Source organism: Arvicola amphibius, chromosome 9 (genome assembly GCF_903992535.2).
Source record: "Arvicola amphibius chromosome 9, mArvAmp1.2, whole genome shotgun sequence".
NCBI lineage: Eukaryota > Metazoa > Chordata > Mammalia > Rodentia > Cricetidae > Arvicola > Arvicola amphibius.
In genome coordinates, this window is record NC_052055.2 from 39370216 (window position 1) to 39394363 (window position 24148).

At 48.6% G+C, this 24148-nt stretch overlaps 1 protein-coding gene across 3 annotated transcripts; it reads left to right on the forward strand.

The window, feature by feature from the left end:
- The first annotated feature begins 477 nt into the window (after positions 1-477).
- Positions 478-24148, forward strand: Tex33 (testis expressed 33). 3 transcript variants are annotated; one of them, XM_038344217.1, is made up of 6 exons: positions 478-542; positions 9047-9107; positions 13218-13600; positions 15429-15573; positions 23701-23811; positions 23984-24148. In XM_038344217.1, exons 2-6 carry the CDS (start codon positions 9086-9088, stop codon positions 24073-24075), a joined length of 753 nt encoding a protein of 250 aa, XP_038200145.1. In that variant the 5' UTR covers positions 478-542; positions 9047-9085; the 3' UTR covers positions 24076-24148. The 3 variants fall into 3 exon arrangements, 1 of the variants encoding a protein (XP_038200145.1); XR_005287009.2 differs by lacking the exons at positions 478-542; positions 9047-9107; positions 13218-13600; positions 15429-15573 and adding an exon at positions 20352-22352; XR_005287008.2 differs by lacking the exons at positions 478-542; positions 9047-9107; positions 13218-13600; positions 15429-15573 and adding an exon at positions 20358-22385.

Genomic DNA, 24148 nt, shown 5'->3' on the forward strand with positions numbered 1-24148 from the left:
CTGCTCTCACCGTCCGTCTCTTCTAAACCAGTGAGCTCCTGTGCATGCTGCAAGATCCAGCTCAAATGGCCCCTCTTTCCAGACAGACTCGGTCACATTGTCTACCATCCCCTTGCTTTTTGTACTTGGTCTGAGCTCTTTGAACCCGGCCTTGGTGGCTGCTCAGTGGACATTTCTGAGAGGATATGCCAGGAAGGGTCTTGGTCCCTCAACCATGGTAAGGTGAGCTTATCAGCCTCTGAGGTAACAAAGGCCAGTGTACAGTGTCACCATGGCAACTCCAATGAACAGCTTGGAAGTCTGCTCCTTAGTAACCCACTGGTCCTCTGGGGTATCAGTGTTACTCTGTCTGACCTTCTGGAGTGGTTCACCTGGGGAGGTGAGGCAGAGGGACCTGTGAGGTGTCTGGGGCTCCCCTACCACCTGGAGTTTCATTTTCCTTCTCCCCACTCAGACCTGCTTGTGAGTGCCAGGTGCCCAGGCTGCAGCTGCGCGCATCTTCTCCCTCCTCGATCAGTGCCTCTCAGGACCTTCCTCTCCAGGTCAGTTACTGGTTGTGACCCCAACTTCTGTGTTAGCTAGCAAAGACTGCTCTGACTGGTTGTACTTCTGGGGCAAGGGGTAGCTATGGGGGGGCATGTTGGGTTGTGAATGGGGCTGGGGGACCAGCTATGATCAGAAAGCTAATCCGAAAGCACAAACCTGAACTTCACTTGACTTCAAGATGGATCACAAGGCCTATTGCATGTTAGACACTCCCTTTCCTATTTAGTCCCACCCCTGATCCTACTTCCTCCCTGACCCACATCTTCTCCTTAATGACAGTAAGTTCACAGAGACTCTGAGCATCACTGTAGGTCCTTCTGAAGACACACCAATCTTCTGGCTCTGGGAGTGTATCTTAGTCACTGTTCTGTTGCTGTGAAGAGACACCATGACCATGGCAACTCTTTTAAAGAAACCGTTGGGTTGGCTTAGTTCAGAGGCTTAGTCCATTGTCATCATGTCAGGAAGCATGGCGGCACACAGGCAGAAATGTACTGGAGAGGAACTGAGAGTTCTACATCCGGATCTACAGGCAGCAGGGAGAGAGAGAGAAAAAAAAAACTGGGATTGGTTTGAGCTTCTGAAATCCCAAAACCCACTCCAGTAACACACTTCCTCCAAAAAGGCCACACCTCCTAATCTCTGTCAAGTAGAGCTACTCCTTGATGACTAAATATATGAGTCTTAGTGGCCATTCCTACTCAAACCACCACATTCCACTCTCTGGCCCCCAAAGGCTTATAGTCATAGCATGATGTAAAAATGCATTCAGTCAGTTAAGAGCACTGCCTGCTCTTCCAAAGATCCTGAGTTCAATTCCCAGCAACCACACGGTGGCTCACAACCATCTGTAGTGAGATCTGGTGCCCTCTTCTGGCATGCAGGCATACATGCAGACAGAATACTGACAATACTGTACACATAATAAATAAAAAAATGCATTCAGTACAACTTTAAAAGTCCCCATAGTCTATCACAGTCTCAACACAGTTTAAAAGTTCAGTGTCTCTTCGGAGACTCACAGCACTCTCTTAACTGTAACTCCTGTAAAAATCAAAATAAAAAAGCAAATCACGTACTTCAAACATACAATGGCACAGGATACACATTACCCTTCCAGAAGGAAGGAAAGGGAGCATAGTGAGGAAACACTGGACCAAAGCAAGAACAAAACCACCTGGGCAAACTCCAAATTCTGGATCTCCATGTCTGATGTCAAAACGCTCTTCCGATCTCCAACTGCCTTCAGTTTTGTGGACTGCAACACACTTCTCTCTCTTGGGCTGTTTCCACTCCCTGTTAGCAGCCTTCCTAGGCAGGTATCCCGCAGCTCTGGCATCTCCAACATCTTGGAGTCTCCAAGGCAATCCAGGCTTCACCTACACCACTTCAAGCAATAGCCTCTCTGGGTCTCCATGCAGGGACAACCCTGACATATGTCTGGCCTCAGTGGCTTTCCTTAGCCATAGACGGAGATTCTATAACCCCTTTTTTGTATCCTTGACTCTAAAGCCAGTACCGCATGTCCAAAGCTGGAAAACTGCTTGCTGGGGCTGGGTCAGGGCCGGCTTGTTACATTACCATCTACATCACCTCTCTGGTTTTGATGGTTTCCTTCACTGTCTAACCTTGGCTGTCCTAGAACTCACTCTGTAGACCAGGTTGACCTTGAATTCAGAGGTCTGCCTGCCTCTACTTCCCAAGTGCTGGAATGAAAGGTGTGTGCCACCATGCCCATCCCTAAATTTATTTTTTGCAAGTTGGAAGCTTAGCTGGGTGGATTCTGGCCCTGAGGTCACCACTCTCTCTGTTACATTCAACACCAGGCTTTTCTTTAATCTGTTTATCTCTTCAAACACAGGACTTAGTTTTATTCCACTTCCTGGTGCCCCTTTTCTCCTCAGTCTGTACATTTTGTATTTTTACCTTGCTCAGCTCGCTCCTTTTTACTATAGATCTACATAAGATTGGCCACTAAGAACCATGACCCACGGTCAAAACTAGGCTGTTTTGAAATCTCTGCCAGCATCATTAATCCAAAACTCTTCAATTTAGCCTCAGGCAGACTTTTCAGACAAGGGCAATAAGCAGTCACATTCTTTGCCAAAATATCACAAGAACAATCTCGAGGTCATTCACTGACACTCTTAAGATGTCATAATCTGCATTGCTTTTGCTCAGCACCACTGCCTTGCGTGCTTCTGTAGTATGGCCCGTTAAGCCCCACTTAAAGCATTCAACTGCTTTTCTAGTCCAAACTTCCAAAGTCCACATTCCATCAGCAAGCAGCAAGATCAGGTCTGACACAACAATACCCCACTCCCTGGTGCCTACTTCTCTCTTAATCACTGCTCTATTGCTTTGAAGAGACACCATGACCATGGCAACTCTTACAAAGGAAAGCATTTAATTAGGGACTGACTTACAGTTCAGAGGTTTAGTGCATTAGTGCATTATCATGACATGGCAGCAGACAGGCAGGCGTGGTGCTAGAGAGTAGCTGAGAGTTCTATATCTGGAGCTGCAGGAGAGGCGGGGGGAGCCGAGAGCCTGGCTTGGGTTTCTGAAACCCCAAAGCCCACCCTCCTGATCTCTATACATCGAGCCACTCCCTAAAGACCAAACATATGAACCTATGGGGGCCATTCCTATTCAAACCACCCCTAGAGTGCTAATATGAATTGTAGCAGTTAGCTCTTGCTGTGTAACAAATCACCCCAGCATTTAGCAGCTTACAGTGCTGGTGTTGATAGCCTCATAGTGGATTGGGTACATGGACACAGTTGTGGAGGGTCCTGTCTCAGTTTCTCTCCCAGGCTGCAGTCATGGTGTGGGCTGAGACTTTGGTCTCCAGGATCCTTTTCCAAGGCCTCTCACAGAGAATGAGCTCTCCACATGGTGTTGGGTAGAGGCTAGCTTACCTCTCCACATGATGCCTATAGAAATGCACATAGAATACGGCCATTGGCCTTCAACAGAGCCCAGAAAGCAAGACAGCCTGAGAGAGCATGTGAACAAAGGCAGACGCCCATCCTGTCTGTCACATGAGGTGACATTCCTCATTCTCACCCCAGTCAGCTGACTTGACCAAATGAGGTCCTGTCTGCCTCACAGGCGTGAACAACACTGGGAAGCAGAGTTTCCCTGAGGGCCTTCCAGCTGGTCCCCACAGACATGTGTCCCTCTCACGGGGATCAGACATGCACCCCCTTGGGATCTCTGTCAGCTCACCTGATGAGGGGAGATGACAGAGAACTAGAGAATGGGCAAATTCAGTTCAGGCATGGGTGGGGCTTTGGTGGGGTTCCTCACAGAGTCCACCACCAGTGATCTTCCTGAACTCACCAGCTGCCAGGAAGTCTCAGGCACGGGGAATCCTGCAGGCACTCCTGTTGGGAATGAGGAAGGAGGAGACACACAATGTTTGGGTCCCCAGCGGTGCTGAGTCCCACAGACAGACATTGAATGACCCTTGAACTGGCTCTAAGGCAGGAAGCTCTTCACTAGACATCCTGTACTGTTAACTCACGTCCAGGCTGAGCGATGTCTTAAAATTGTGGTCCATGGTTTCTGCTCGTACCACACACTCTGCATCCCTTGCACGGCCAGCTGGCAGCACTTTGCTGACAGTTTGATAACTCACGGTACAGCCTGTGAGTCCCTCTGGACAGAGGTCATGTCTTGTTTATCTGAGGAAGCTTCCTGAATAGCCTTAAAGAGGTGTTGCCTTTATTCCCATACAGTGGTTCTCAGTCTTCCTAATGCTGTGACCCTTTAATACAGTTGTGGGGACCCCCAGCCATAAAATTATGTTACTACTTCATAACTGTAATTTTGATACTGTTATGAATCATAACGCAAACATCTGATATGCAGGATGGTCTTAGGTGACCTCTGTGAAAGGGTCATGTGGCCCCCAAACGGGTCCTCACCCACAGGTTGAGAACCACTGTTAAAAGAGTCCTCTGTGTGGCTGAAGAATGGTCTAGTCTCCTTATCTTCCCACGACGTTAGCAGGTGGTACACCCAACTGCTGGCCTTCTCCTGAGTACTCGGAGCCTTTTCTTATGTGTAGGCACGTGTGTGCATGTTCATGTGAGCATGTGCATACGTGTATGTGTATGTATGCATGGATCTCTATGTATCTATGTTTAGAGACCAAAGGTCAGCCTCAAGGAGTCTTTCCTCAGGAGCCACCACCTTTTTTTTTTCTTCTTCCTTTTTTTATCTGGCTGGTATCTCACCAAGGAGTCTAGGCTGTCTGACCAGAGATCCTCGAGGCTCCTATCTCCGCCTCCCCATCTCTGGGATTTCAGCCACGTGCCACCACGCCTGGTGTTTTACACGGGTGCTGGCCATAAACTCAGGCCCTCATGCTTGCAGCAAGCATGTTAGCAACTGCACTGGCTCCCTACTCCCTAGAATCATTTCTTTTTTTTTTTAAATTGTTTTTATTGAGCTATATATTTTTCTCCACTCCCCTCCCTTCCTTTCCCCTCCTCTTCTACATTCTCCCATGGTCCTCAAGCTCCCAATTTACTCAGGAGATCTTGTCTTTCTATTTCCTATGTAGATTAGATCCATGTATGTCTCTCTTAGGGTTTTCTTTGTTGTCTAGGTTCTCTGGAATTGTAAATTGTAGGCTGGTTTTCTTTGCTTTATGTCTAAAAGCCACTTAGGAGTGAGTATATATGACATTTGTCTTTCTGTGACTGGGTTATCTCACTCAATATGATGTTTTCTAGCTCCATCCATTTGCCTGCAAATTTCAAGATGTCATTTTTTTCTGCTGTGTAGTACTCCATTGTGTAAATGTACCACATTTTCCTTAACCATTCTTTGGTAGAGGAGCATTCAGGTTGTTTCCAGGTTCTGACTATGACAAATAATGCTGCTGTGAACATAGTTGAGCACATGTTCTTGTGATTTAATTGAGAATCCTTTGGGTATATACTCAAAAGTGGTATTACTGGGTCTTGAGGAAGGTTGTTTCCTAATGTTCTGAGAAATCACTATACTGATATCCAAAGGGGTTGTACCAGTTTGCACTCCCACCAGCAATGCAGGAGTGTTCCCTTTATCCCACAACCACTCCAGCATAAGTTGTCATCAGTGTTTTTGATCTTGGTCATTCTCACAGGTGTAAGATGGAATCTCAGAGTTGTTTTGATTTGCATTCCTCTGATAGCTAAGGATGTTGAGCATTTTCTTAAATGTCTTTCAGCCGTTTTAGATTCCTCTGTTGAAAGTTCTCTGTTTAGGTCTATATCCCATTTTTTTATTGGATTATATGATCTTTTGGTGTCCAATTTCTTGAGTTCTTTGTATATTTTGAAGATCAGCCCCCTGTCTGATGTAGAGTTATTGAAGATCTTTTCCCATTCTGTAGGCTGCCGTTTTGTCTTGTTGACCGTGTCCTTTGCTTTACAGAAGCTTCTCAGTTTCAGGATTTCCCATTTATTAATTGTTCCTCTCAGTGTCTGTGTTACTGGGGTTATATTTAGGAAGTGGTTTCCTGTGCCCATGCGCAGAACCATTTCTTAGTTGTACATCTTTTGGCGTGTGGAAAGAATACTTTCATTGTATCTTATTGTGTACCCCCTCACACGCACTTACACATGTCATGTGTGTGCACTAAAGTGCACATGTAGAAGTCAGAGGACAACGTGTGGGAGTCAGTTCACTTCTCCTACCATGTGGGTTCCAGGGATTATATTTAGGGCATCACGTTTGTTGGCAAGTACCTTTACCTGTTGACCCATCTTGCTTGTGCAAGTATGAGAACTTTCAAAGCGTGGAAGCCAGGCTCCCTTGTGTTTAATGGTCATTCCCTACAAGGAGCAGGAAGGAACATGCTGTTCCAAGTCCAGGCGTGGCTGGTTTGTCTGTCAAATGCTTTGCCGCCTTCCTTCCATGTCACCCCAAGAAACAGTGCCCAGGTTTCTGCTACTGTATATCAAGGGACTTCTTTCTCTAAATCCTGCTGATGGTACCTTCCTGCTCAGTGTGCCCTTGACAGCAGCATCCGCTTCTTGATCCTGCTCATCTGGGACTTAAGGCAATGGAGGATTTTCCTACCACATATCCCAGCCTCCTCCAGCCAGCAGAGAGGTACTTATTGTTTGGTTCAGAACAATCCCCCATTAATCTCATTTGTTTGCCCTGGCAACACCCCGATTTGGTATCAAAATGTATGTTGATGAGATATTGCCACTATCGCATAAAGATACCACAGTGGCTTCAAATTTTTAAAAGTCCCAGGGGTTTTTATCTGTTTGTTTGTTACTTAAGTTTTCAGAGGTACCAAGTTATGGTTCACAAAGACTCAGATTTGGAAGGTCCCATGTGGAAAAATTCGTGTCCAACATATGTGTTGAGGAGAAAGAATGTAGGTTTATTGAGTGACCTGGAAGAAGTCAGATATGGAATGAATCAAGATTTCAGGGAAGAGGATGGCGTTGGCATGAGATCCAGTTCCTGCCTGCATTCAGAAAGCTCTGCCCAAGTCATGCACCAGAAGCAGGGGCTTCTCCTCAGGGATGGCATCCCCTTGTCTGAGGAAAGGGTATTCCAGTCAGCCAGTTTCCTGGCTACTTCTTGCAATGAGTTCAGGACACTAATTTAGAGAATAGGTCTGAAAAGGGAGAGAACACAGCAAGGGCGGCCAGGGCCACTGATGGCCATGGCCGACTGCACAGTGGGTCAGGTGGAGGAGGCTTCACTTTTGAGTTGAGGTCTTTCAGGGACAGGGCTCACTTGGTTCTTTGAGGACACTGGGAGCTGTGGCCCGTGCTTCTCAGGAACTGCTGGCCAGAGACTGCTGCAGTCCCCTCCACATGGCTTCTGCATGGGTCGGGTTCATGCATGGTGAGTCAGAGTAAGTCAACTGAAGAAAGTCAGGGAGAGGAAGGCAAATGTCATGGATCTAAGCCAGGATTCATCATGTCATTTTGATCAAGAAACAAGCCACTAGGTCCAGTCTGTACTCGAGGATTGGCCAGCCTGTGAACCTAGGGGGAGTCATATCAGAAAAGGCACAATTATCAATGTTAATTTTTATTTTGTGGTGCAGAGGATTGACTTAGGGCCTCATGCATTCTAAGCCTTGACCCCACGAAATTTAGTCAAAATTAGTAGGGAGTTTTGACTAACAGTTTTCAAGGGAATAAAGTTGATCTGGTTCCTACCTGATTTGAGGTTACCAGCAAAAGCAAATCATCTTGCTGGTCAACAGTTATACACACACACACACACACACACACACACACACACACACACACACACACGTACGCGTGCAGAGTCTCTCTGATTCAGCCCTCGGAGATCCCTTTGATGGTTAATTTTAGAATCACCTGGGCAGAGGAGAATCTTACTGAGAGGTTCTTTAGCTCAGATTGGCCTGTGGGCACATCTGTAGGAGATTGTCTTGATTACATTCACTGATGTGGGAGGACACAACCCACTGTGGGCACCACCATTCCCCAGGCTTGGGTCCTGGGCTATATAACAGTGGAGAAAGTGAGCCAGCTAAGTAGCAAGCTCACAAGCATTCCATCCTCTCTGCTCTTAACTGTGGGTGGGATGTGAGTAGCTGTTTTAAGTTCCTGCCACTGCAACGACTCTTTCCTGCTTGGATGGACTGCACCTGGCGTTGTGGGCTAAAAGAAACCCTCTTTCCCCAATTGCTTTTGTCAGTGTGTCTTATCACAGCAACGGAAATGAAGCCAGCACACTCTTCCAGCCCTCACTTGCTGCTTCTATTCTGTCCTTCCCTGAGTTTAAAAAAGCTATCAGGCCAGGCTTCATTACTGACATCACTACATTTGTAGAAACGTGGGGGATGACTCCATATGTGCTCAAAATGAGGGAATATAAACAAGAAAAAGATGGTCGTGGGTTCTGGGTCCCTTTCCAGAAACTCCTAATGGACTTCCCTCTCCTTCCGTGAACAACCAATGGGTAAAATGAACTTGGGGTGAGGCTCAACCAGGCATTCATGAGTCCCTGGGTTTCATGCTCCCCTCACCCCAAGATGCCTGTTTTAAGCTATGTTATGCAGAGGCCATAGAAGGAACAGAGGCAACTTGGGAGCACAGATCCTTCACCCAATCATCCATGAAGAACCATGTGACAGTTTGAAACAAATGGCAGAGGGGGGACTGAGGCAGGGGTCCCAAAGCCAGGGCCTCCTGGAGCTGGTGGAAGAGAGGAGGAAGATGTGGGAGATCAGGAGAGAGTAAGAGAATCCCAGTGACACGGTTATGTGAGAAGGACCACGGAAACCCAGGTGGTGGCCCTGGCTAGCCGGAGCATCTGGTGAATGGTGGGTGGTTCTGGGGCCTGAGCTGAGCTGGATGCTGAAACAGCAAGGACAGCTGCTGCATGGGGAGCCTGGTCGGGGCTGGCTGGACCTCTGGGGCCTCTCTGATCAGTTCTCAGCTGTCGTCCTTTTTGGAAAATGTCACCTGAAACCACTCAGCCTGTGCTGCTTTGTCTACAGGGCCAAGCTCAGAAATTGCGGGTCCCAGAGCCAGAGTCCATGGAGCTGGGCCACAAGCCAGGTAGGATAGGAACACTACCGGCAAAGACAGGTTTCTTGGGGTGGGGTGGGGGGTGGAGGACTCCCTTCCTCGTCTTCTTTAGTCTTGCTGAGGTCTCCAGATGGAATGGCCTAACTGACTCAGGACACTCTAAAACCAGAAGAAAACTAGAGGGAAGAGCTTCGGAGCCTCCAGTAGCCAGGCCTGGAAACTGACGTCATGTGATCCGGGTCTCCAGTCTCTTGGGGTTAAGATGGGGTTGCTGAAGGGCTTGGCAGCCACTCCTACACATCTGAAGTATAGAACTGTTGAGAACATTGGTCAGGGTTGGGGGGACGTCAGGCCTGACTGAGCCCAGCATAGGATAATGCATGGGCTGGTGTTGGTGGCAGAGAGGATGTGCATCTATGCTCTGGGTACTGTGGACAAAGATGCCAGCCTGGAAGGGGAAAGGAGTCTTATGTAGGTGTTGCAGAGCCAAGTTAACTCTGGGAAGGCTCCCCCAGGGTAGCCGGAGGTGACAATTACATGGGGGGAGGCACTGGGAACTGCAGTTGCCTCAAGCTTCCCAGTGACCCCAGTCATTCTGGTAGATTTTTAAATCATTGGGTTCTAGGCCTTACCTGGGGCAGTCTTTCTCCAGAGTCTGTATTTTCAGTGAGTGTGATAGGTATTTTGATAAAAAGGCCAGAGTTAGAAAATTCTGCTCATGGTCCTTCCACGGTCATGGGAGTAAACAAAGCTGGGCTTACTTACTCTGTCCACCTGATAATGATCAGAGGTGCAATGAGATTTTTAGAAAGGTCAGATGCAGACATCTATCTACCAATCATCCATAGATCCATTCAATCTGTCTTAGTTAGGATTTCTTATTGCTGCGAAGAGACACCATAATCATGGCAACTTTTTAAAAATTTTTTATTTTATGTTCATTGGTGTGTGAGGATTTCAGATCCTCTGGAACTGGAGTTATAGACAGTTGTGAGGTGCAAGTGGGAGTAGTGGGAATTGAACCTGGATCCTCTGGGAGAACAGCCAGTGTACTCTTAACTGCTGTCTGTCTCCCCAGCCCCTAGAGACTGACTGATTGATTGATTGACTACTCTGTCTGCATGTACACCTTTATGCTGGAAGAGGATATCAAATCCCTCTACAGATGGCTGTGGGCCACCATGTGGGTTCTGGGAATTGAACTCAAGGTCTCTGGAAGAGTACCTGGTGCTCTTAACTGTGGAGCCATTTCTCCAGCCCCACGGCAACTCTTATAAAGGAAAACATTTAGTTGTTATAGTGTGTACAGTTTCAGAGGTTTACTCAGTTTTCATCATGGCAAGACATGGCAGCAAGCAGGCAGACATGGTGCTGGAGAATGACCTGAGAGTTCTACATATCCATCCTTAGGCAACAGAGAGTGAACTATGTCACTGGGTGTAGCTTGAGTATAGGTTACCTCAAAGTCAACCTCCACAGAAACACACTTTCTCCAATAAGGCCATACTGACTTCAACAGAACCACTCCTCTTAGTAGTGACACTCCCTATGAGTTTATAGGGGGCCAGTTACGTTCAAACTACCACATTATCCCATCCATCCATTCCATCCATCCAAATACTCTGCTCTCAGAGCTCAGAAACTGGCTGGCTCTTTTTCCACTCGCCTTTCCAGAGCCTGGTTCACTGCCAGACACATAGTAGGAAGGCACACAGTGGACAAAAGGACTTCTGCTGAGTTCAAGAACACAGGACACAGCCAGGCCTGAAGTGCTACTAACCCTGAAGGGTGGCAGAAGACTAGCTAGGTTGTTACTGTTACTTCATAATGGCTCAGCAGATGAAGCAACCAGGAGGGCAGGTTGGAGACATAGCATCCCTGAACCTTGGGTCAGGAAGGGGTGTGGGTGGAGCTCACCCCTGCACTGGCTTTGTCTTCCTAGGGGCAGGTGAAGCTTCAGCCGAACAGGCAGGTGCTGTGTCTCTGTGTATCACACTGTGTGTTCCACCTCGATTCCTACTCTGGCAGCCTTAGTTGTCCTCGGAGGCCCAACTCCCTGGCTGCCTGCTGCTTTGGGCAGAACCCAGAAGGGGGTTGGGAGGGCCATCTGGCTCCAGGAGACAGTTTCTCCCTTTGCCTTTTGTGGATAATAAAGAGGTGGGGACAAAGAGTGGAGCAAGAAAGGCAGGAGGAAGCTGGAAGAAATAGGGAGAGAGTGCCCAGTTTTCTCTGTGCCCTCTCCCTGGGGGAGAAAAGGGGTTCACAACAGGGCAAGAAAGTCACAGCAGTGAAGTCTGATGTTTGCACCAGCCTGTCCTAAAAGCCTGACTGGTGACCACCAAACAGTAGGGTAGCAGCCAGGGTGTGTGAAGAAGGAAGGACCGTACCCTCCCTCTCTGTGGAGTGGACTGGGTCCCTGCAGTGCAGAGAGGCTTTTTAAACAGTCAGAGTGCAGCATGAAGTCAGATTTCATTTATACACAAAAGCAAAACAAGCTGTCTGTTGTGGACTTGGAAGACTCTTCAGGAATACTTAGGGGGAAGCTACCCAAACATTTCCAGCTGGCTGCTGGGGCTGATGATGGGAGCAGGCTGGGAGGGGCATGAGGACTTGCGTACAGCGGGTGTACTGGCACACACGCCGCCATATCACTTAGAGAGAACACTCCTGGTTAGCCCCATTCAGAGCCATCATCAGCTGTCACACGGTTTGCAGTTGGAATGAGAGGAGACAGTTCTTGGCCTGGACGAGGTGCTGGTGTTTCTTGTGGTCTGACACTACAGCCAGTCACTTGTCTTCTCCCTTACTAAAAGGCTTTAATGTTCTGGGCACCTTGGGGTATTGTGCAAGGCCCCAGACTGGCCCACTACATGGACCTCACCTGTGAGATCCTCTCCCCTTATCTAGGAGGAGAAAGGCGTCGTGGAACTCACAGTGAGGTAGAAAGGAAAAACCCATGGCTGTGAGGATAGACTGTGGACAGTGTTGGGTGTTGAACAGAGAACTGGCTCAACCAGCTTGGAAGTGTTTGTGGATGCATGTGCATGCATGTGTACATGAGTGTGTGTGTGTGTGTGTGTGTGTGTGTGCGTGCGCACACGCACGCACACACACACACACTTGAAGAAAGGGTCTGATGTGACTTTCAAGAAAGGGGAGTGGTGGGTGGTGGAGAGATGGCTCAGCAGTTAAGAGCCATAGCTGCTCATCTAGAAGATCCAGGTTCAATTCCTAGTACCCACATGGTGGCTCACAACTGTTTGTGACTCCAGTACCTGAGAATCCAATGCTTTCTTCAGGCCTCCCACTGTATGCATGTGGTGCGTAAAGATACATGTACATGCAGGCAGAACACCTACGTGCATAAAAATAAAAGTTAAAAACTTAAAAGGGGGACTGCCTCAACATGGAGTGGACCAGTCTGGGTGAGAGATGGGGTATCTCGGGGTGTGCAGGGAGGGCAGCAGCAGTCCCTTGTCTGAGCCAGAGATGATGGGAGCGGAAGTCCATGGGATGAGGCTAGCAGTCTTTCTGGCCTCAGGAGTTTTGAAGTGATACAAGCGGGAATAAGAGAGGGAGCCATTAGTGTCCCTGAGATCCTGGAAGGTGGTTAGGATGGAAGGCAGAGGAGGTGTTGGGGAGCAAAGACCAAGGCTGGGACCCCATTCTGGCACTTCGCAGTCCTGAAATTTGGCCAAGCCAAGAGTCACCTCTGCCACCCCCATGCTTACTGGATTCATATGTTTTTTGGGGGGTTCACAGTGGGAAAGGGAACTTACCAAGTGAACCAGGGAACACCAAGGCACAGAGAGGCCAGATCTCTTTTTTAAAGGCCATGCTGTTAGGTCTAATTAAGGCTGGACAGGCCTGGGTCACAGCCCCTATGGTCATAGCTCTATGGGGACAACCCTGTTGTGTGGAGGTCTGCTCACTGACCTTTCTCTGTCTCCCTCCTCTCCCTTTTCTCACCTTGCCTTGGGATCCTTTGCTTTCTCTGCTCCATGCCCTTGTCTACCTCTGGCTCTCCGGCTTTTGTCTGCTTTCCTTCCTCTGACCCCTCTGTCACCTTTCCTGCTTCTGCTTCTCACACCTGTCTTGTGGCTTCCTATCTCTCCCTGTACCCCCTTCCCACCTGCTCAGGTACAACCACTTTGACAAGGACCCACCCAAACAACAAGGAGGGCCAGCAGGACATGAACTCCTGGAGAGCTGCCCATAGCAACTTGGACGGCTCCACATTCAAGCACCAGCCAGGGCTCTCCCAGAGCCCTCGAGGTAGTCCCCTGGGCCAGGGCCACCTGGAGGTCCCACCTCCGCCACCAACTCCTGCCAGCAGGACTTCTCTGACCATGGGCTCACAGTCCGAGGATCTGAAGAAGGGGGCGTCTAGATCCAACTCGAGAGAATCCAGGGAGACCCCAGAGCGGACAGTGTCCCTGAGCCAGAAGGACAGCGTCATTCCTGAAAACATCCGCCACAAGTTTGGGAGCAAGGTGGTGGACCATCTGATCTCTGAGGAACAGGTGACAGAGCAGGGACGTGGGAGACTGATGGTGGGAGAGGGTTGAGTGGAGACTTAGTGAGTTCCGATTCCATTCCAGAAACGGGTCCCTATACTGTTAGGAAGTGGTGTTTACTGTGACCTGCTACGCATTAGGCGCCGTGTGCTGTCTCAAGCCTTTGTGCGTGACTTTGTGCAAGAGGTGTTACCTCCATTTCACACCAAGTCCAAGGCAAGAGGAGCTAAGCAAGTCAGCCACATCTACCCAGTCACGTGGGATGAGGATCTAGAGCCGGTTCTAGAACCCTGGCTGCTACCGACCAATTACAAGTCTGTTGTTTGCATTAGACATTTTCAATCTGAACACGTCTCCTAAGGGGGCCAACGTGCATGTATAAACTACACTTACTGGGTATCAGAGACCCAGGTTTGGACCATGGCTCTGGCTCTATTCCTGTGGCTCTATTTCCCCAGTGGCTCTGTTTCTGCAGGCCAGGTGACTCTCATTAAATTGCTTTCTGTCTCTGGCCTTCAGGTACTAGATCTGCAAAATGAAGCACCCAAACCATTCAGGCTGATGAATCCATGGCAGGCATACCACAAGTCTAGCCCTGTTTTTTTGGCAGGCATGACTAATCAATCCTGGCACTCTTTCCCACCTGCTCTATTATTCTAGACAGCCATTACTTTTCAATTGGAAATTGAGACTAGATTCACCTGCCATTTTTAGTCAAAGGATAAGCTCCCCTCCTTCATTCGTATTGAGTGATATTTTAAGGCCACCATTTTAACAACTGTAGTCTGTGGTCAGGAGGGCAGAGATTATTGCTTCCTTTTAAACAGAGGGTAGCTGGGACCAGGAAAGGCATTGTGTGTGATCCACTCCGAGCCACAAGGCCAGTAGATCCGTGCAATAAAAGACACGTGGTCAGGGCCCTCCAAGGTTTGCCCTCTTTTGTCATTTCTAGGTATAACAACTCCACCCATCAGATACTCTGGGGTGGATCACGGCCTTAAATGTCCCTCCCTACTTGGAGGGAGGGACTTGGTCCATTGGAGATGGGTGTGTTCACTCTTGGTCTTGGGAAGATGTCATTTCTGTTTAGCCACCGTTTGCCTGTGCATTGCAGCTTCCAGGACACAGGTCCCTGGTGCCATGGAAGTGGCAAATGTCTGAGCTGAAAGCTACTTTCAGACTCTCAGATTTGCCTTCCACCCATGTTTTACAAGCAGAGAAACCGAGGCCCAGAGAGGTTCCAAGACCTGCCGAAGTCAAGAGCTGCTCTATGTCAGAACGGGCTCATATTCAGGTTTCCTGACCCATAGGCCCAGTCTTGTCCCTTTGGGCCTCAGTTTCTTTCTTGATAAGAGGAAGAAGTTGGTCTCAATGTAAACTAAGAAGTTTGGCTTATGGGATGCCTTGATAGTAAGCCGCAAGCTGTGTAAACTGGGGGAGTCTGGCCTTTTAAAGTCCTGTTTCCTCATTTCTAAAATGGCGGGGACAGGCTCACCCTATGAAGACCCTCTTCCTGATGGTGTACACAGTAAGAGCTCAATATGTGTAGAATCACTGCCTGATAGTGCACACAGTAAGAGCTCAATATGTGTAGAATCACTTGCCTGATGGTGTACACAGTAAGAGCTCAATATGAGTAGAATCACTGCCTGATGGTGTACACAGTAAGAGCTCAATAAGCATAGAATCACTTAAGACTGGGAGGAGGAAATGGGTGGGAGGTGCCGAGCTTGCCCTGGGGGATTAAGCCTGCAGTGGGGAAGGCAGGGGAGCAGGGAGCGGCCATGTTCTTACCTTCCCATCGCTTGTCTCTTTCCTTTGCCTTCTCCTCCAGGCTCGAAAGGCCATTGGTGAAATCTTTGAGGGCCAGAAGAGGTCAAGCTCATGGCCCAGCAGGACCCAGAGCCCTGCACAAATCTCCTCCATCTTCTCAGACTACTACGACCTGGGCTACCACATGCGGTCCAACTTGTTTCAAGGTCAGATTACAAAGGCCAGGGTGGGGCCGTGAGCATGTGTGGTCCAGAGAACATTGGGCGCAGAAGGCCTTTGGGGTGTCCACCCTACCTGGACCTTAAGGCCCAAATGCATAGCCCCACACTCAGTTTAGAAGCACCCAAGGCATCCTTCATGCTGGCATGCCCTACAGGAATGCCAGGACCAGCTAGACCCTGGCAGGTGTGTCCTCACTGTGCAGGTGATGCAGCCCACTTGGCAGTGAGGCCCCCACACTGGACACCTCCCTAGCCTACAAGGGGGAGGCCGAGGCACCCCTGACCTGACACCTTTGGTGACAATGACAATATCAGCTTTCTTGGGTTCAAAGGTCAGTTGGCCACTCCCTAGCTGGGGATGACTATGAGTGAGGAGCCCTCTCTGAGCTTTAGTGCCCTCCCTATGCAACCAGGTTGATAACCAGTGTGGCCCTTATGGCCACGGGCAGGATTCCAGTACAGGGGTTGGGGTGACAGGCCACTCATTTATCTTCCCCGGAACCTAGTGGTGGCATCACCTGGAGGAAAGGACAGGTGAATTGGAGGGGTGCCATTTCTAGAAGGATAATTTGGCCTCTCTAATCCTGTTTGGCTCTGGGGCACCATGAACTTCATGTCATGGCTGGGCTTGCAGCCAAGTGCCCAAGATTTGTCGTGTGAAGAGAAGTAGAACTCACAAGGACAGTTCCTAGGGCTAACAGGATTCGCCAGGCTTCCTCGATTGCTGAGATGGGGTACACAGTGAGCATGCAGGGGCTTCTCGCTACACCCTTTCTGCTCAGCTTCCCTGGCAAGGGCCCACTTTCATAGGTCCTCCTCCCTCCCGCTGTCTCCAGTGCTCCTAGGGTCTGGCAGGCCTCTTTCCCCTGGCTTGGGTCCCTGTCACCCGAGGAACCAGACACACATTGGAAGCCTCTCTGTGTTTTTCTTTGAGCTTGAGGAAGAGGTGGTGCTGGGGAGGAAGGCCAGATCAGATCAAATTGCCTTCTCTTTTGGAGCCAGGAATTCTGCCTTTTCTCATTGACATTGGTCACCCAAAAGTTCTTACCTACAACATTATAAAATGTGAACATGAGCATGAAAGAATACTGTTCTTAAGAGTCTGTGTTCCCCTCACCCAGCCTATGCAGAAGAAGTGTGCCAAGGGTGAGCAGGAACCAGCTCCTGCCAGCTCGCAAATCTAGGCTCACAAGGGGCCATTGTCGGGTTTTCCTGAAGTGACTGGCATACAAATGGTATCTTACAACTAGGTGGGAGTAGCCTGTACTGGGAGACTGGCACCAGAATGAGGGCTTTGACCCACAGTACTCTAAGCATGTGACCGCCAGTGTCTGTGTCAAGGCCCCACCATGGGGATTCACCTTGACATTTATGAATGGGAGTAGTGAGGTGTGCTGTATTGGGGCAGGGTAGAGAAGCCAGACAGGAAGCAGTCTGGGTCATGGATATTAGTCTTTTCCAAGGTAGAGTAGGGGACTAAGCTAGTACAGGAGGCAGAGGAATGGGCTCGCTCGACTTGAATAAAGGATTGCTCCAACGCCATGTGGAGGAGGACACGGGGAGCTGTGGGACTGGGTAGGGCAGACACAGGGACAGCAGTGAGGAAGGACATCCAGGAGGGGGACCCACGATGGTGGCCTGGTGTGCTTATTAGCCTTTTGTTATTGTAACAGGGATGCCCATTATTATTAAAAGGTTAACTAGGTATAGTGGTACCTGTCCATAATCCCAGCACTCAGGAGGCAGAGGCAGGGGGATTATTGTGAATTTGAGGACAGCCTAGACTACCTAGTGAGTTCCAGGTTAGCCTTGGTGACAAGAATAAAACCCTTAAACCAAAAACAGAAGAGATCTTTCTTATGGCTCATGCCTTCGGAGGTCACCTAGGCTACGATCTGTTGGCATTTGGAGGTCACCTAGGCTACCATCAGTTGGCTGCTTGTCCTTTTGGGGCTGTGGTGAGGCACAACAGCGTGGCAGCATGTGTGTGATGGAGCAAAGCTCTTCACCTCATGACTAACAAGTGAAAACGGGAAAAAAGGCAGGTCCCATTCTCCCATTGGGGATCCTCCTCCCCCGCCCAGTAGGCCCTACCTTGGTTTCTGCCATTAGTGCCAAACTGGGCATTAAGCATTCAACATTGGCCTTTGAAAGACATTTCAGGTCCAGTTGTGTCAGGAGGGCTCAGGTCACACAGCCCCAGGTACAGGCGCCTGGGCATTTGTGTACGGGTGGAGCAGTAGATCAGGCAGAGCAGGCTAAGGAATGGACTTGGGTGTGAGAGGCAGGGTTAGCGCTGATTTCAAAGCAGTTTACCTGAGCAGCCTGAAGAAAGCTGCTTGGCTGTGGAGATGGAGCCTTCCGCTGAGTCATGGACCTAATCCTTTCTGCTTTCTCAGGCTTGCTTTAAGCCCTTAATCCACTTCAAATCCACTTCTGTGGGCAGTGAGAAGGATTCCTTTCTAATTCCTTTGTGTGGAGTGTTTATCTCTCCAAGAGTCCCATCTTCCCACCTCCTTTGTCCTGCCCCCCAGATGTCTGCCCTCAGGTTTCCACATGCAAAAGGCTCTGGTGTAGTTGAATTTTCTTTACTCTATGGGGTGGGGAGTACCCAGCTCCCAAATAAATATACATGGAGACTTATGAATGCCCGGTCTTAGCTTGGTTTAGTTTTAGCCAGCTTTTCTTAAATTATCCTGCCTGCCTTTTGCTTCTGGGCTTTTGCCTTTCTCTATTCTATATACTTTTCTTTCCTTCTTACTTTGTGGCTGGTTGTGTGGCTGTCTCCCCTTCCACGCCCCGTATCATTCTCTTATTCTCCATTTCTCCTCTCCCTCTTCTATTTATTCTGTCTAGCATCCCTGCCTATTTCTCTTTTCTGCCTAGCTATTAACTGTTGAACTCTTTATTAGACCAGTCAGGTCTTTTAGACAGGCACAGCAACACAGCTTCACAGAGTCAAACAAATACAACATAAAAGAATGTAACACATCTTTGCATCATGAAATATATATTCCACGTTAAAAGCAAATGTAGCACTTTTTCACCTATTATTCCACAACACTCTGGTTCTCCTATCTGGCCACCCATCTAGTACACCACCGTGGTCACTGAAATACTGTAAGGTATCTGGGAACACACACCTTCTTGCCTGCACTGCCACTAAAGTACTGGGTGTAGGGGAGTGTGTTAACAGTAGTGGTATTGGGAAGCCAGGATATACTTTGAGCTGCAATCAGGCAGCTTTGCAGGGTTTCTAGGCCCTTCATTGTGAGGATTGTTTGAGGATCAATTAGACAATTTCCAGGAAAATCCTCTTTGGGTTTTTGATTGGCGCACATTGACTCAGTGAATCAACTCAGGGGCAATTATCAATGTGGTACTAATTCATTTTCCAGTTTATCAGTGTGCTAAACAGCTCCTTCCATTTGAATCTTCCTTCAGTATTTTGTAATTTGGGGTAAGAAAATCTCATTTTGCCACTTATCGCAAATAGATTTCTTTTTCTTTGTTTTTGCTCTAAGAGAGGATCTCACTATGTAGCCCAGGCTGGCCTGGAACTCAGGGTGACCCTCCTAACCTCAGCTTCTCAAGTGCTTGGGGCATGAATTACCATCCTTATTGTAGAAGATAACTATTTAAAATGGTATTTCCTGGGGCCAGGGATGTAGCCAAGTGGCAAAGCATTTGCTCAGCATGTTTGTGGTCCTAGGTTCAGTCTCCAGAATTACTTTCGCTATGCAGTGGTCTATATGACAATCATTTATTCATTTGCCTACTTATCTATTTGTGGTGCTGGGGTTCAAACCCAGCTATGTAAATACTGTGCCACTGATTTATATTGCCAGCCAATCATTTCTCTTGTATATTAACCATACGTAGAAGCTCCGTGTATTAATTCCAAAAATTATACATTATTTGGGATCTTTTTGAATAATAATTATAGTCATATGGCCACACATATTCATAAATACATCAATATATCTGTACCTATCTTATCATTTATGTGCATATAAATTTTATTACTGGAGGCTGAGTAGTGACTCCATGATACTAGATAAGTACTCAAGACGAGCCTTCTTTTTCCTTGGAGACAAGGCCTTGCTAAATTACTCAAACTGGACTGAAGTCCACTCTGGTCCAGGTGGGCCTTGGGCTTATGATCCTTCTATTCCAGTTTCCCGGGTAGCTGGGATTACCAGTTTGTGGTACTGGGCCTAGCATACTTGGAATTTTAAAGATGCGTTTTTATTGGGTTTAGGAATAAAAGAAGTCCCTTTATTCCTAGCTTGATTTCCCTGCCCACATTCTGAATGGATCCTGAGCTTGTTAACTAGCTGCGCTGCTGACTTTTAGATGAGCCCCTGGATCCTTTTCTCGTTCATTTATAAATGGAGTAAATCACACAAAGTGGTTTTTCTCATGTTAAACCAGGCTTGTTTTCTTGCAAGCTCCTGACCGGTGAGAGACACTGGCTCAAAACAATAAGGTGGATGGTGTAGGAGGGATGGCAGCCAAGAGGACCTCCAACTACACACAAACACATGTGCAACCCCCATGCATACATACACAGATATGCAGACACACATGTGTACACACACACACATACACACACACACACACACACACACACACACACACACCCTCCCAGGGTGAACTGGAATTGTGCAGCTACCACAGAGCTCTGGAGGCTCCAGAGCAGGGGAAAGTACCAGAGTCTGGGTTTGGCTTTGGCTCGGACTGTCAAGTTCTTCAGCCCCCAGGGCCAGGATTCATGAAGAGGAGGTTGGGGGCAGGCTCCCGAAAGTCCTACAGTCTTTGACTTTGCTGCTGTGGACTGAAGTGTGCCAGGGGTTTGAAACCAAACACAGTGGTGAGTTTTGCTGTCACCTTGTGTCCTCACCCCTGCTGTCACCTCACACCCTGGTGTCTGATGTTTGGGATGTTCTTGGTGCTTCTCCTGTTGGTGCTTGCACACCCACCCTCTGCAAGCCTGGGGGTCTTGGGGTTGCATGCCTCTCTACTGCCTGTGGTTGCTTCACAGAGGCATGGGATTCTCTGCGGACCATGTGGCTCTGACCCATCTCAATCTGAAGATTTTTATTCTGTTATGGCCGTCCTCCAGACTCTGAGCTCTCAAAGCAAACCCTAATCCTGTCTAGTTAGATTTATTCTGAGAGGTGAGAAGCGGGTTTCATCTCTGCCTCAGGGAATCTAAAAAGCCAAAGCAATGATGCTAGCTGCCATACCCCCCCCAAATCTGGCCATTTTACAGCCTCACCTAGTGCCTGCCTTCAAGTTCTGTCCAGGGACTTTCATGTTGCCGCTTTGATCCCGGTTGCCATCAGGACTGAGGGCTTTGACCAAACCTCTAACTCACTGTTACATAAGCCTTGCCAACTGTAAACCCCAAGCCTGCAAGTTTACTTTCCAGAGTGATTTCTAGCTTGGCAGTATCATCGTCAGAGAATGCGGCCTGCAGGAACTTTGCGGGTCCGTGGATGTTGCTAGGAGCTGCTTTACAGATCAGCCCACAACTGCGTTTGCAGATCTCATGAGCTTTCGGATAGTCTTTTGGCTTGAGGTTTTGTGTTTGCCTATAGGGAGAGGCCTGTTAATGATTCTCCATGAATCCTGTCATTCTTTAATACTACTCTTTGCTTGATCTATTAATTAGTGAAAGGTGAACCTCTAAGTCTTTCCTGATGGTAACAGGTTCATCAGTTTCTCTCTTGATCTTGCTATGTCTATTCAGATACTCGCAATGAAGCAAGCTTAGAACCATAATGCTAACTCACATAGTTATTTATATAAATTTTTAAAAGATTTTATTTTTAATGTGCATATAGGAAGGGGTGGGGGACTCACACGCATACTGTGTCATGCCTGTGGAGGTCAGAGGACAGTTTGCAAGAGTCTGATCTCTGCTTTCACCATATGAGTGCCAGGGATTGAGCTCGGTCAGGTCATGGACTTGGCGGCAAGCGCCTCTGCCTGCAGAGTTATAGGGCCAGTCCCTGTTATTTTTATTTCTCCTACTGCTGTTGACTTACAGGCTGTTTTGTCTGATATGGGTGCAGCCGGGCCAGCTTGTGCTCAGCTGACATTTTGTCCGATTTATCTTTTTCTAGCCTTTCATATTTATCCTCTCCTTGGGTCTTTTTTTAAATGTATGCTTTAAATAATACAGGTCTGGGAATTATTTACTCTGGCAGTCTGTTCTCCATAATCAGTGAGTGAAGTCAGTTTTTATTTCTGTTGCTGATGAATTTGGGTCGATCCATACTTTGTGTTTTCTATTTGTGTTTTTCTTTTCTTTTTCTTTTTTAAATTTGCACGAGCTTTCTTCTTATTCTCCCCAGTCAGATTTTATTTTCTTTTTTTGGTGTTTTCATTTTCTAGTTATTTTTGACGTCTCCAGGTGCATCGCAGACACGTCCTCATCGGAAGGCGTGAGAGGGGTCCTCTGCCTTCTCAGGCCGACGAAGGCTGTTGTTACTCTCCTGCCTCTCTCTGTGCAATGCCCGCCTGTTTTAAAGTCAAAGGTTGAGCTGCCCCGGCCACACTCTTTAACTTTGCAGCTGTGTGACTTTGAACACTCTGCTTCAGTCTGTGCCCCAGCAGTGAGCAGGGGACAATCGATCCATTGATCTATTGTCTCAGCTGCTTCCTAGGAGGGCTGATTCAGCGAGGGGGTTGCCGGGAGGGAACCATTTGGAATTATCCTTAGCTCCTTGGATATCTTCACTCGCAGCAGGTTGGAGGTGAGGCTCAGTGTGGAACTCTGACCTAGTGTGGTAGGTGTTGCTCTTGACAGTCACACTGATTGGACTGAGGTCTAGATTAGTAAGCCAGCCTCTGGGTGTGTCCGGAAAGCAGTTTCCAGAAATATCAACTAAGTGTGTGTTAGGGTGTGGGGTGGAGGATGGAGGGGTGTGGGGTGGAGGATGGTGGGGTATGGGTGGAGGGTGGAGAGGTGTGGGTGAAGGGTTGAGGGGTGAGGGGTGTAGGTGGAGGGTGGAGGGATGCAGGTGGAGGGGTGTGGGTGGAGGGTGGAGGGATGTGGGTGGAAGGGTGTGGGTGGAGGGGTATGGGTGGAGGGTGGAGGGTGGAGGGGTGTGGGTGAAGAGTGGAGGGGTGGAGGGTTGAGGGGTGTGGGTTGAGTGTGGAGGGGTGTGGGTGGAGGGGTGGAGGGTGGAGGAGTGTGGAGGTAAGGTGAAAGTCTACCCAGGATGTGGGTGGCACCTTCCTTGTTTCCTGGCTACCATGATGTGAGCTCCCCTCCTCCCAAACCCTTGAACTGAAACCTCTGGAACCATGGGCTAAAATGCCCCTTTGCTTCCTTCAGTTCTTTGGCTCAGGCATTTGCCACAGTGACCAGAAACTGGTTGACACTGTGACTCGTGCCAGAGATGTGAGCTCCATGCTGTGAATAAACCTGAGCATGGGATTCTGAGACTAGCTTGTGGGAAGAGTTTGGAAAGTTTGGAGTTTTGAGCTAGAGGAATCCTGGAGAGTTACAAGCTCAACTAAAGGATGATTCTCGGGGGAGCCGAGGAACCCACACCATCAATGAACACGTAAACAGTGGACTATTCTGATGTGTTTAGATGGGAACAAGGATTCTCCCGGGAACTGGGCTAAAGGCCATTCATGCTAGAGCCTGACAATGTGTCTACTTTTATCCCTGTCCTGAGACTCTATGGGAAGTGATGGGCTTAAAGGCTTAAATGGGCTGGAGATATGAGATGGTTCAGCGGTTAAGAGCACTGGCTGTTCTTCCAGAGGACGTGAGTTCAGCCCCCAACACCCACATGGCGGCTCATAACCGTAACTCCAAAATCTGGCACCCTCACACAGACATACATACAGGCAAAGCACCAATGCACATAAAACAAAAACAAATAATAAAAAAAGATGGGCTTAATCTTCCCAATCTTGAAAGAAGACCCTATCCCCTGGGGTAGGTAAATAATCCAAAACTCAGAGAGTTTAACACTGAGGCCATGTTAAACCCTCCCACTCCCCCCTCTTCCATGCAAACTCACACTGAGATATACCATAGGGTGCCATACGTTCAATGACTCGGGGATTTCTCCATGGTGTCTACAGGGCCACCCCAGGAGACAAAGAGCCTCATGAAGGCTTCCTACACGCCAGAGGTGATTGAGAAATCAGTGAGGGATGTAGAGCACTGGCATGGTAGGAAGACGGATGAACTAGGTAAGTGGAAGCTGGGCTGCGGGGTGGTCCTCTCCTCCCTGAACAGGGTGAGTGTCTGCAAGGTTCAGAGCAAGAGGCAGGATCCTGGGGCCGGGGTGACAAGACACTGAGTGGGTCTGGACCTTCTGGAAGCTGCTGGCCCCTGTGACGGTCCCTCCCCTCATCCCTGCAGGACGGTGGCACCGGAAAAATGCCATGAATATGAACTTGCAGAAGGCACTGGAAGAGAAATACGGAGAAAAGGGCAGATCCAAGGGCAAGTAGTTGAAAGGACTTTGGAAGGAAGCTCGCAGAGAGTGCTATCAATAAAGAAAGGCGGGCCCAGGTCTGAGCCATG